This window comes from Curcuma longa, unplaced genomic scaffold (assembly GCF_044706935.1).
Source record: "Curcuma longa cultivar G26 ecotype Majalengka, Jawa Barat unplaced genomic scaffold, ITB_CL_G26_1.1 contig_14452, whole genome shotgun sequence".
Taxonomy (NCBI): domain Eukaryota; kingdom Viridiplantae; phylum Streptophyta; class Magnoliopsida; order Zingiberales; family Zingiberaceae; genus Curcuma; species Curcuma longa.
The window spans coordinates 15059-29455 of NW_027429777.1; the positions used below are offsets into that span (position 1 = coordinate 15059).

The window sequence follows — 14397 nt, forward strand, 5'->3', positions numbered from 1 at the left end:
GTCCCAGAGCTTTCCCGAAGCCCAATGCCCATCACTTTGGCAAGCAAACCATGTTGATAGTCTCAACAATCACAAGGCAGGAGGATGATCAGAAATCTTATCCATGAATCATGGTCAGCTCTGTTCTCTTTCTCCATGTGAAATTGTTTCTCTCGCCATGGCCACTTGTTTCTCTCATTAAATAAACATGCCCACCCCCATTATTGACTGAGAGAATCCAATTTCTTTTTGCAGCACCTCATGCTACGAACATGCAGACTGTGGCCCCATGAATTGTACGTGACTGAGTTGTTCTTAATTTACTGAAAAGAACCAGCTCAGAAATCAGTCACCAGCTGCAAATTTGGCCTCCGTTAGTAAAAAATTGGAATACCAGCACTACTTGCATGAAGGCTTATGGATTTCTTGCTCTCTCATCTCTTCCTCGTTAATCTTGGGAATTGAAAGCGAAATTCTAGCGCGTACCACTCTTCCATTTTAAAATCCTTATCCAGTTATCGTCACGGCGTGCATGCGTGTTTCAAAGGGAGCATTTGGAGCATATTCTGCTGTTTGAAAGCTCAGAAACAGAGGAGTGGGGCTTTGATTGATGCCTTGTCGGTACAGTACACAAGCTCGGAGAGAGAGAGAGAGAGGGAGAGAGAAAAGGTAAAGGGTGGAGAGAGACGAGTCGATGGCTTAGGGTTGAAGTAGATTGGAGGCAAAAGAAGCGACTTTCTTAGCTGGTAACGCTAAAGATCTCGTCTTTTTACCACTGAACTGGAGAGAAATGATTTTTGCTATCTTTCATCATGGCAATGGCCAAATAAGGGAGCACGAGATGTGTAGAAGAAGGATGAAGCCGTTTGCGGAAGGAGGCAAGGTCAGAGACGAGTAAGTGATTCTTTTGATCTCTTATCTGATATTTCTTTCTTTTAAAGTTTCCTTTGGTTTCTATTAGGGTTCATTCCCAGATACTGAAAAAAAAACTCGATTTTTTCCTCAGATACTTTGAGAAATGCTAGAAATAGAAAGCCCAAATTCGTTGGGTTTTGGAATTCAACCTAATAATTTCCCCCCTTTGTTTTTGCTTGCAGTTTTGAATAGGGTTCCATTTTTCTAGCAAAATTTGTTGGTGCCCTAACAAATCAAGGTTCGGGTGTTACTAGCAGATAGTGTTTCTTGCGAGGAACCCTACCTTGTTTCTATGCTTTGATCTTTTGGAGATTATTGACCCTCCCTGGAACCCTAGTTACCAGAAGCCTTGCCCACTTGCTCCCCCTTAGGTAGTGCAAATGGCAGATTTTCGAGTTGGAAGGATTGAGCAAGGGCAGACAAGGATCCGAAATGTTCCGATTGCAGTAACTCCTGAAGGTTTCTGGTGTTGCCCCTCCCCTGCAGTTCTTCAGAAAACCCTAAAAAATCATCACAATCACCAGAGCAAGCACAAAGTATCATCTCCGCTGCCATCAAAGTCGTCATCGTTCCAGCGGACGGCAAATTCCCCAGCTGATAGGAAACCACACTCTGGCCCCTTAGGTTCAAAAGTTGTTTCTGATGATCAGAGATCCCCGACACCTGATGTTTCCACTGCAACACCAACAAATGTGGCTGAGAAGGCACCTGAGAGGCAGCCAGAGAGGCCACCAAAACCAACGATTGACAATCCACAACGCAAGATATCAGTGGGCTATGGTCGACCAGAGACGAGTGATTTGAAAGTTATTTTGTTTGGCAAGGAAGGAATCCATGTGACAATGAATGTCCATTGGAACGTTCTTGCAGAAAACAGCAGTTTCTTTGCAACTAAACTCTCTAGGCAGTCTCCATTACCAGCTGTCGAAATAGCAGACTGTGAAGATGTGGAGATCTTTGTCGAGACTGTGGGATTGATGTACTGCAAAGAACTGAAAGTTAGATTAATCAAGCAAAGTGTTCCGCGCGTGCTGCGTATTCTCAAGGTTAGTTTGCTCATCATGTTATTTGAACTTTCAGCACTTTCTTGTGGTCTGAGCATTCTTTTTTCCATGGATATAATACTATCTTATGGAGGCCTACTTTCTGCTAGTTTTATTCTAAAACCTGATGCGGACAGATCCTCTAGTCTGACCTAGAAGTATTTTTGCTAGTGTCCACTACAAAGGTCTAGAAAGTTAGAAACATCAATAAAACCAATGTAACTGCAAGAGTTTTGACTTACGACACCAGGAGTTTCATTGTTGAACAAAGAGAAGTTTAGACTCCAAGTCATGAGCAATGAATGTGAACTGTTGAAAATAGTTTCCTCTTGGAGTTCATAGAGCACGCAATATAAATCAAGTTTTTTTTATTCCAGTGTTCTGAATTTTCCCAAATCAACATACAGCACTAATTCTTCTTGTTTTTGAAGGCTCCTAAAGATGGCAAACTTGTGAAGAAAAAACTAGTCTATCGAGTTTAGACAGATGGTTTCAGTAGGAAAATCCATTCCCATTCAATGCCTGTGAATTCACAGGTGAGTAAATTATAGGGTACTGTCATTGTTAGCCAGACATAGGGAACAAACAGTTGGTGTCAATTGAAGTTCCATGGTTGAGGAGGAACTTCTTATTCTGAACTTGTCGTGTAGAAACCTGTCCAATAATTTCAACCTTTATCTAGTACAACATTCATTGGGGTTCTTAATTTATTCAAATTGGACTGGCTGATAGCCACAAACAATAAGTTGAACTATTCTTATTTCACATGGCTTTATGATGGTGGAGCCTGTTAATTGCCTTGGTGATTATGGGTGAGTTTGTTGGTAATCTGCAATGAACTTATGAACTTACCACTGAGAGAGTTTAATGTAGATGTATTAAACCATTAGCATTTTTTTTCACATAACAGTATGTGACTGTTGTTCTTCTTGTAAGGACTTAAATGTCATGCCACAGGACTGAAACGGCATTCGATATGGATTGTTTCATGTGATTCAAACAACTTGTTGAAGGCACACCATAGCGATAATAGAGATAAAGAACAGACCGAGTACGATAAAATAGCACTTCAAAATGTTGACGTAGAGTAGGTGCAACTTTTCCCCTTTTATTAAAGAAATTTGAAGTGTAGGTAATCAGTAACTATTCTTCTTGCGTCCTTTATTATATATAAGATGTTGTTCGTTCGTTTGGCTTCTTTTGAATTCAAATATCCCTTGAATAAATGCATTGTGCTATACTGCTTCAGGTTCCTGCTAATGTGAGAGATCTATAGAGTATCTGGTTTTATATATTGGGATTCTTATCATTGATAGCTTAAGCAAACTGGAAAAGCTAGTATAATTTCCCTATTTTTAAAGTTGATTTCTAAATATATCCCAACCTTTATATTTTTAACAAACATATATATTCATCTTGCAATTTTTATAAATCTAAATCCTTTAGTGTTTAAATAATTATATTATCTATTTACTATTAGTATTGACATGATGTCTTGAAATATGTCATCAATGACCTGTAGTTTTAATTATTTATTTTTATTTGATACATATAATATTGTATTCATCTGTAATTAAGTATGACATGAAAAATAAATAAAACACTATTTAAATCAAATTATAACATAAACAAATATTAAGCCTAGGTGCCACTAATTACATGTCAATTAAGCTAGAATGATATTATGTTAACGTACCTATAATGGAACGACAAACTTAATGATACAACCTTTACATTTTCACCAACGACTTCCTATACCACCATGAGTTTGTTGATCACTAATTTATAGGGATGCAATTGAGCAACCTCTTTGTTGTAACGATCATGTCTATTATAGATATACCTCAAAATGACATGTGATCATTTCATTTTTCTCTACATTTGCACGTCTGAATAAGAATGTGATGCAAGTAAAGGTTGAAATCTACATGCATAAAATTTTAGATAAGGTCTATGTGCACCAATTATGAATATTACAACATTAGCATACAATGTATCATAACAAAAAATTTGGGGTCCATGATAGGTTGATCAAATTGCCTCAATTTTGATCACTTCACACATAAGAAAGAGAATGATCATGTGGCCTACAATCATATAAACATTAAAATGGAAAGACAATAAAAATAGAAACAAATTGAGGAAAATTTAGAAGAAACATGAAAAATCATTAAGTGTAAAAGCATATGGCCTAAGTGTAAAGGCATATGGGCTCAAGGGATTGGATCCACTCATCATCCAATTGAGTGATATTCGGTAATATTATTTACTCAGACGTCAATATAGCTCAACTCTATGTCCCAAGTGAATTTCATAGGCATAAGGAGGTCAGAGGAAAGGCTCATCAAAATGAATTTATACCTAAGGCCAAATTTTTAATCTTGATCCAATTAAATTAATTGAGTCTTAAATTACTCAATCAAACTCACTCAATACTTAATTTGGTAAACATGGTAAAGAATTAATTAAGACTTAATGTCACCATAACCCAGAACATGGTCATGATTACCAATGTATTACAGCTTTGTGGATATGATTCTAATTCCAATGTTAACATGACCAAAATCCGTCCTAATTTAGTTGACATGATTAATAGTTTCATGGTTTGATCAATATTAGTGTCACGACCCGGAGACTTCCATTCCTATATGGAAGATAGTCTCATTGCTTGGACAATATTCATTCTTGCATCAAAATCCACAAATAATACTCAAGAACTTGTGTACGAATATAAATATGCAACCCTTTATTCAATGATGTAAATAAATAATCGACCCCAAAACTTTAACTATACCATACCATGACATGACTGACAATTGATCTCGTGTAGACAAGGAAATGAAAATTGCCAAAATAATAAATGTATAGGCAACCAACTATGTAAAAAAAATAAACTAAATAGAATCTGTAGAAATTGTCTCCATAACTATCACTGAGTATCTCTGAACAACCGTCCAACTTTATTAACCAAATCTCGAAAACCGACTTAAGTCTGCAAATCTAGAGGTCAAAGTAAAAAGAAGAGTAAGCACAAAGTGCAAAGTGGAGATACGAAAGACGTGCATGAAAATATTATTAATGAGGGCAACATCATCATTTATCTTTTTCATATCATTCGTCTAAATTAATATCATCAGTTCTCTTATTTTCTCATTTTTCCAACATTTCACATATTATTATTTTATTTTATCTGACAATTCAATATGATTTATTGAGTGGGTGAACAACATATTATTCATCAACATTTCACATTTCACCTAATACGAACACATCATGTATATGAAAAATTTATACAACCCACCCAAAAAAGATGCATTGTATGAGAGAGTGAATGACCTGCAATTCACTCGTAACGAAAATCATGTGAATGCACATATACAAACACATATATAAGATGAACGATCACGTGAATGCACATATATAAACACATATATCCACCCAAAAAGTGTCTCACATAAAAGTAGGATGAACGACCTGCAATCCATCCTATGAGTAGCCTTACATACAAATAGGGTAAACAATTTGCAATCCACCCCGTGAGGAAAAATCATCTTCATTTAGTCAAAGTCTATGTGTGCGTAGAAAGACTCGAAAGCCCTTTTTAAACTGTGGAACACAAAGCTCTATATTGATAAAATCATTTCCTTACTACTCTAACAGAAATAATCCCATGTCTTTTATGAATATATAGAACTAAAATTCTATGGCACGAGGGTTACATTCACTTTTTTATTAACTGGGTTGAGAGTTATATAACTTCTTACGAGCACCGAGTCGAAGATTTCTCTCGTATTATTCGATTTTTGGTAATAATATCATTTATATTATTTATTCACTTCTAATTCTCATGAGAGTTTGAATTCTCATTTAGGAATTATCCTAAATTATTCATATCTCTCAATTGCCTAATCTAAATGGCATTGATAAATTCTGATAGGGTATAATAATTTGATGAACAACAAGGGTATAAAAGGACAAGCAAGTGTAAAGATATGATTAAGCAATAGAAGTATATAAAAGCATGTAATTTATTTTTCTTCTACTAGATAAAATATAAACTTTAAAGTCATTCTTGTTTTCTAACAAATGTAGACTTATAGTAGTAATTAACATCCGGAATAAAATCTTAAATAAAAAACAAGAATCATACACTACAGATAATAGATTTATGTCATATAATATGAAGGAAAACCCAAGCTAAGAAATTCCCGACTGCTAGTGGAGTGCCGAAACAGTAAAGGGATCCAGATTATTCTCTCTTAAAGTGTATGTTTAATTATGCATGAAGGTAATCGAAAGGGATCAAGCAAAGTTCCATCTCAATTAAATATTCACTCGTGCTTGCTAATGTGAAACGTTGGCAGCGCAGTGACAATGTGTGACGGTTGCGACGACGTGCGACAATGATGACGATGATAGCAGGGAGCAAGAACGGTGGCGGCGTAAGGAGTTTGAGGGTGAGAAAAGAAATCGTTTTGGGAAGATTAGGGTTAGAGAGGTTTTAAAGGAAAAGTGGAAGAAAAGGTCATGAGGAAGAGAAAAGTTTGGCCTTTTATTTGCACTTTTGCATACAAATCCAATAAGTTTTAAAATTTATAACTAAGTCCTTTTTAATTATTTCAAGATAAAACAATTAGTCTATTTGAACTCTGACCAAATGACATGTCGATTGAATATGGCATGATACTAATGCCAACAATGCTAAACAGCACCATGCCAATGTCAATGGCATCATGAATGACACCATAATAACTTAGAATGACCAATGACGAGTAAATTCACTAAAATGGTGATGGTTCTTTATTAATGTGCAAAGATGAAGACTTTCAACTTTCTTAAGTGCCACCATAACACCATAGCAACAATGGACTATATAAGGTGAGCTTACATTTCATAGAAATATAAACTAATTCAAGCAAAAAGGAGCATTTGATTCATGACAATTACTTTAGATATGACTGTGACAAAATAATATAACAATATGGTAAGCCTACATTAAGTGTGGGCAAGACCTCATTAATAACAAACCAAATATGTACCCATTCTTATTTTTAAAAGAGGAGGATCAAGCACACCATAAGCACATCATGAAGGAGGAGAGATGAAAACTTGGCTGCTACCACATTTCCCACGAAACTAGAAGAGCATTGTATCAAAAATAAATAAATAAATAAACTTGCCAGAAATAGGAGAAGCTCTATAGGAAGAAAAAGATGCAGGAAAGGGCCTAGATATTAAAAGGTCTTCCAGCTGAAATGAATAAGGACAGGCTGCTGAAAAGGAGCAGCAACATTGGAGCACCATCCATATAAAACCAAGGAGGAAGAACGCATTGTTGGAGGTTTACCATATGAAACAACATGGAGCATAATAGCTGATAAAAAGAAGAAGCATTGGAAGCCCTCCCATGAAAACAAAGAAGAGGCTAAAGGTCAAGAAGAGGTTACTAAGGTTCTTGAACAAACACAATGCAAAGAATTTCAAGTTGATACATTTTACGGCAAGGGACAAAGAACTAGAGAAAAAAAAATTTAAGCTGATGTCTAAAGTATAATAAATTCGATCTATTCCTTCTCCTCTCCTTGGAGTAAAGAAAAAGACAACCAGGATTAAGATCTCCTCTATGAGGCTTGAAAAGAAATTTACTAGGAGAGCATGACAATGATAACCAACACCTCCTCAATGAAACTTCAACTAACAAACTACAAGAAAAACAACTCAATAGGTTGATAGATGAACCATAAAGAAATGACAACAAATAGATCATTGATTAAAATATACAGGATTTAAAAGATGGAGCATGAAGAACACTCCATAGAACTCCTCAACGAGATCTATATCTATAAAAGAAGAGCACATATAGAGGGTCAAAACCTGTACTAAGAACTAAAAATGAGAAATCAGATCTCATAGAGTTCTCTGGATTGTTCTTCATGCTCTATGATTTTGAACCTTGTATGTTTTAGTCAATGACCTATTTAGAGACCATTTCTTCTCAGTTCAGGTATTAACCCGTTGACCAGTTCTTCTTCTAGTTTTGTTGGTTGAAGTTTCATTGAGGTGATCTTCATTATCAGTGTTATGCTCTCCTCATCTGTCTTTTGTCAAGCCTGAGTGAGGATATCTTGGTTCCTATTATCTTCTCCTTGTCTCCGACTAGAGGGGCAAGAATAAAAAAAAATATAATATACTTCAAGCATTAGCTTGAAGTTCTTTTTCATTACTTCTTTTTCTCTCACTTCAAAGCTTGGACTTGAAGTTCTTTGCTTTAAGTTTGCTCAAGAACTAATGCAAATGAGGAAACAAATAACACAGAAAAGGAAATCATTTTGAAGTTCAATGGTTCGATTTCGGTATTGTATCAAGAACCTTGGTAGCCTCTTTCTTTTTGGCATCATTTACTCGAGAACCTTTTGCCTCTTCTTTGTTATCATGTGGAGGCCTTTCATTGCAACTTATTTTCATCTGCCCTCGTCTCCTTATTTTCATGTGGTAAGCCTACAATAGCCTCCTTCTACTTTGATTTTATATTGAACATCTTCTGATTTTGTTGTTCCTTTCTGGCAACTTGTCCTTATTGATCTTAGGTGGAAGTCCTTTTGATATCTCTACTCCTTTCTCGCTTCTTTTTCTTCTTATAGAGCTTCTCCACTTCTTGGTAAAGTTTTGGTATGATGTTCTTTGGTTTCAAAGGAAATGTGGTCGTAGATGAGTTCTAATTGGTCCTCCATGCTAAGCTTGATCCTCCTCTTTTAAAAACAAAAGAGAGTATATATTTGGTAGGTTACTAATCATCTCTTGCCCACACTTTATGTGATTTAACCATATTGTTATATATTGTTATCTTATTCTATCATGGTTATGTCTAGTGGAATTGCCATGAATCATTTATTTACAAGTATTGGTCTGGTTTTAAATGCCCTTTTATTTGAGTTAGTTTTTTTGTTTTCGAAAAATTTCTAAAAACCTTTCTTGTCTCTTAGAATATAGAATTTAAAATAAAAAATACTTAAAATTGCCTCTTTTTTAACACATTTAAATTTATTAGAGTTGAATAATATGCTAATTTTTTAATTTATTTTATTTTATGAAAAATAGAAAATTTGCAATTGCCAAACAAAGCCTTATATTTTCTATTATATGTAAGCAAAGGTTATGATGCTAATTGTTGTCATAACAAGATTTTGGAAAGTTTGAAATCCCTTAAGCATTAATAAATTCCTTGAGCATTAATAAAGAAAACTTACCATTTTAATGAATTTTCTTCAAGTCATTCTAAGATTTCATGTGGTCATTCTTGATGTCATTTGGTGTTGGCATGTATGATGTTGGTATTGACATGTTGCCTTGTGTTCATCTTGTTATGTGTCATTTGGTCATAGTCTAAATGACCATATTGATCAAGCCATATAGCTCTTGATCATGTCGAGCAAGCTAGGATTGGGTTTTGGCAATGTTAACATTGGAATTAGGGTCATATCTACGAAGCTACATTACATTCCTGATTTTCTTGATTACATTAGTGTTTTGGTCACATAAACTAACCTTACTAAGTCTTAACCATGTCCACTAACTAAAGGTTGAATCTCGATTGAGCTTGATTATGTCAAATGTAGGTTTGATTGATCAATTAAGATTTAATCGATTTTATTGCAAAATTAGGCCTTAGGCTTAGGTATAAATTATTTTGCCAAATCTTTCCTTTGACCCTCTTGTCCCCTTGGAGTCCACTCGTACAAACATTCGTGAACAAGTTTGGCGTTTGGTTCGATAAAGCTCCTTTATGCTTATTCAGTAAAAGAAAGAATACATAAAATAAACAAGCTTAAACACTAATAAGCTTAGTTCCTTAACGTCCATAAACAAAGTTCATGAACAATTTATGAATAAACTTATTTATTAATTTAATAATAAATTTATTTCTTATTTTTTGTTTAAATACTTAAAATTTATAAATTTTTATAATCTAAAATTATTCATAATATGATAAAAATGAGAAAATAATATAAGTTTCATGTATTAGATAAATGTTTAACTAATTTATAAGGACAACAACATTATTAGTTGAGCTTGATAAATTTGAGCTTAAACAAGTTCGATAAGTAAATAAATAAGTTAACCTGCATTCGGCTTGACTTGTTTACACCCTAAGTCCACTTGGGGCACATGGTTGAGCTTGGTTTTCGTTTGAGTAGATGCTATTGATGAATATCGCTCAACTGATGTCGAGCCTATTTGGAATTTTTTCACACTTTCCAATTTTCCTCAGTTTATTTTTGATTTCATCAAGACTTTCCCTTTTGTCATTTGTATATAAATGTAGGTCGAGTGATATTTTCTTGCTTAGATTTAAAAAGGTCAAAATCGAAACGGTTTGATCTGCATGTTCTTGAAGATGCTCGATCACATCTTTTCCATACAAATTGGTGATTAATAAAGTTGTCAAATTTTAATTTCAATAGAGTCTACTTATATGAACAATGAACTCGGCCAACTTAGAGGATGGTCAGATTCAGAAGGAGGATATTCTGTGTTTGAGTACGGGATGAGGCTCGAGAATGTATGGTAGAAGAAGATCCCTCAATTGAGGACTATGGTGCTATGGATCTGGTATAAGCCCTTAACATGCCTAGGCAAACATATGGCAAAGATAGAGATGGAATAAAGGTGCCTCTTAGGTTTTGAGTCTCCACAAGCTCTAACTCGGGACAAACTATATAAAGCAATATAGTGGTGAGGAATTAATCAAAATCATCTTTCTCGACCCTTATATCTTACATAATCAAGAAATTTCTCAAAGATCAATAGCAATACCCTAGAATCAATTAATATATATGGTGATCTCTGTGTCAGATTATGATAACTAGAAGTGATTACCAATCACATTATAGGCTCGAGAAATATCACCCATGTATGGATCTCTAACTTGTTTCAAGTTTCATAGCATAAAAATGTATAGGAAGATGCCCATGAGACTAGGATTGATGGATCGCTAAAGAAGAGTATACAAGTGAACATCAATCTACTTTCATGAGGCTCTACTAGACTTAGGAATCTCGGTAACTTGGGTAGTGAGGTGTTTCAACTAAGCTTCACTCCTGAATCAATAAAGCATAATATCTCCTGTTAAAATTTTCTATGGTAATGCATGGACCCTTAGACTGAACATGTGATGGCATAATCAAGGAACTTATTGTTGTATTTTTTTATTTTTACATTAAGATAACCATCTATGTACTTCCTTATCATTTAGATTTTTAAGTTACTAATACAAAAGCCTAATAGTCGCACGAATAAGGTTTATACAACATTCAGATTCCTCCTTCAGATCTTGATTTTTAGCTGCAATGTTGATGCCACAACATTAAATCTAAAGAAAGATTGGGAATTGGTGGTGTGAGCTAGTGTAAACCCATCACTAGCACTATAAGATATACCAAGGTCATGACACATTTGAGCAGGTGAAGAAGATCGAACAAAAGGCTGAGGTGAAAACGACAGTGTATGTATGAAAGTTGCGAGTCAACAAGGCCAACGACACTAGTAAACTAGGAGCAAGTGACTGCGGCAAGCTCTCACATTGGCCAACATTGGTGGATAGGATCGTCGATGGTGATAAATTTTCAATGGCTATTGGCGACAAAAAGGTGCTTAAGTGAATGTGAGTAGACAAATTGTGAAGTGAAGTCATGAAGCAGGCATTGGAGTTCGGGTATGGATCCTATAGATAATTAAAATGATTAATTTTAAAAAAGATATAAAATATTAATACAAATATCAAAAGAACAATGAAAATTAATTAAAGCGATTAGTATAAATAATGGTGTTATTATTTCTAATACTTAGTACAACTATTTTTATCATTTTCTTTAATTGATAACACAATTTACAAAATTGTATGACTCCATGCAAACAAAATACAAATACTTGTATTTCAAATTGGCCATCCTCCAAGTCTTGTTGAATTTGTAATGATGGGAGAGATGATTTTCCACCTTGCTTTTCGTTCAGATTCCTTAATGCTACAGAAATGGCTTGACATTCCTCGAAGAGATGTCATTTTGATCATGGATGTAGCAAAATGGCAATTCCCAATCTAGAACCATGCTTCAATTCAGATAAAATGCTCGTTAGAGCTGACCTGTATAATAATGATGTGATCCTCATTCCATAATTTTTGTCCGAGTGTAAGTCAAAACTCATCTTGTCAACCTTTCCACATTGCTATAGATTATTCTTTTAATCATTGACGACAGATGTTATAGAACCTAGAACACTTTGCGTCTTTACATAACTAGAGTTGGATGTTTGCAGGTTGCCGAATCACTTGGCTTCCGTGAATGCATCAAGTCTTGCTTGGATTATCTGGAAGCAGTCCCTTGGGTTGCAGAGGAAGAAGATAATGTTGTATCATCGGTCCGACATCTCCAAAATTATGGCTCTAGTCCTGTACTTAAGCGTGTAGCTTCTGATTTATCAAATCCACCAAATGACACACTTGCTCTCATCATGGACCTTGTCCTCAAAAGCAACGAGGATAGAGGTCGGCGGGAGATGAAAACTCTGGTGCTAAAACTTCTGAAGGAAAATAATAGCTGCGCTAGTGGATCTGTGAACACATGGATCCAATTGTTTTACAGATCATGTACAACTTGTGTGGAATCACTACTAAATCTGTTCCGGCAAGCATCTGAACCTGGTTTCTCAGACTGTTCTTCCGACTGCAAAGATCCCATGCGGCAGATAGCTCTTGAGGCAGATAATCTCATTTGGTTAGTTGAGATTCTTGTCGATAGGCATGCAGCAGATGAGTTTGCAACAATGTGGGCTAGCCAAACTGAGCTTGCAGGGTTACACCCCAAGCTACCAATCATGTCACGCCACCTTGTTAGTTGTATCACTTCCCGGATTTTCGTTGGTATAGGAAGAGGAGAGATTCTTCCGACAAGGGAAACTAGGCAGCTACTGTTACAAACTTGGTTACAGCCTCTTATCGACGACTACAGCTGGTTGCAACACGGTTGCAGATCGTTTGATCGCAAGGTCGTCGAGGAAGGAATTGGCCAGACAATTTTGACACTTCCATTAGAAGACCAGCGGAGTATTCTACTTTCATGGTTGGGAAGCTTCTTGAAGGTCGGCGATAACTGCCCAAATCTTCAGAGAGCATTCGAGGTTTGGTGGAGGAGAACTTTTGTTAGGCCTTATGCTGAACAGCAGGCGACAAATCTGTCCCCGGAAGGAAGTTAAACCTTCCAAATTGGAGAGAAGAAGGCAGGTTTGTTTTAGTTTTGGATGCATGGAAGAAATTTGAATATCATTGTAACATATGTTTTCAGATGGTGGAGTAGTTTCATGGTTATGAGAAATTCAAATGTTGTTTCAGAAGGTGAGTCTCGCACAGTGCAGGAAGGCTACTGATGATCGATCTATTGCGAATTTGGAGACTAGGTTCGAATTATCAAACTGAACTGATCCCACATTGGAGCCTTTGTGTATGGGGAGATTTTGTTTTTTCTGTATTTACTGACGAGATGTTTTCATTGCACAACTCAGTCTTGTAACTCAATCCTTCTGAGTAGGTTGATCAATCGAGCAACCAGTCGAGTGGATCGCCTGCGTGCGTTGATGATTCTTTGTTTGTGACGGTGTTTCGATTACCAAAATGCATCCTGGATCAGATTTTATGAACTTCTGTTGGTTTCTCTCTTGTTTGTAAGATCCAAAGGCAGAATGTTTTGTTGATAAGAAACTTTAAATATATTTCACGTGTTTATGGGTTAGTATTATTTAATAATTAATCAATAATTTTATTATTATATTATTGTTTTTAATAGTTGAAAAAAAAATTAGAAGAGTAAATAATTATTTTCAACTTTGTGATACTTAGATTGATTTAGGTTAGAGGGAATAAAAATAATTTTCACCGTTGGGAGAGAGGTTTTATGTATTTTTACCGATTAAGATTATTTGATATTGTTTGATTAATAATTAATAATTATTTTTTAAATTTTATAAAAAAAGAGTTTATTTCATCATTTTCATATCATCTTTTCTATTCTCATATCATAATTTAAAAATATCAATTATTTTAAACTTCAATTCTCTAATTATAATAGAAAGAAGTTTATCATCTCAATCCAAAGGACAAAAAAATAGTCAATCCGAATGAAGATCATGATATTCAATTTATCGATGAAAAATTTAAATGAATTCTGACACTCAGGATATAATAAAGTACTGATGACGATACTTCTAAAGTTTAAGATATTTTTAAAATTGTAAGTAATATGTAGGTGGTTTAAATGAGTACAAGTTCTTTTATATATCGTGAACTGATGGTTTCAAATAGTGAATCATAATTGTCTTGGACGATTAAGGTTAAGGGTTGAGTTACTAGAAACCAATAGTTTCAAATCGTTGAACCGTCAATTCCAAACCACGATCAAGTCTACCTTAC

The 14397-nt window shown here is 35.0% G+C and overlaps 1 protein-coding gene across 1 annotated transcript; it reads left to right on the forward strand.

Moving 5' to 3' along the window:
- The first annotated feature begins 242 nt into the window (after nt 1-242).
- Nucleotides 243-13624, forward strand: LOC141816138 (BTB/POZ domain-containing protein At3g50780-like). The gene is given in 4 exon segments (XM_074703977.1): nt 243-873; nt 1077-1940; nt 12252-13154; nt 13157-13624. Coding segments are annotated over 3 exon segments (1701 nt in total). The 5' UTR covers nt 243-873; nt 1077-1274; the 3' UTR covers nt 13289-13624.
- Nucleotides 13625-14397: the final 773 nt, after the last annotated feature.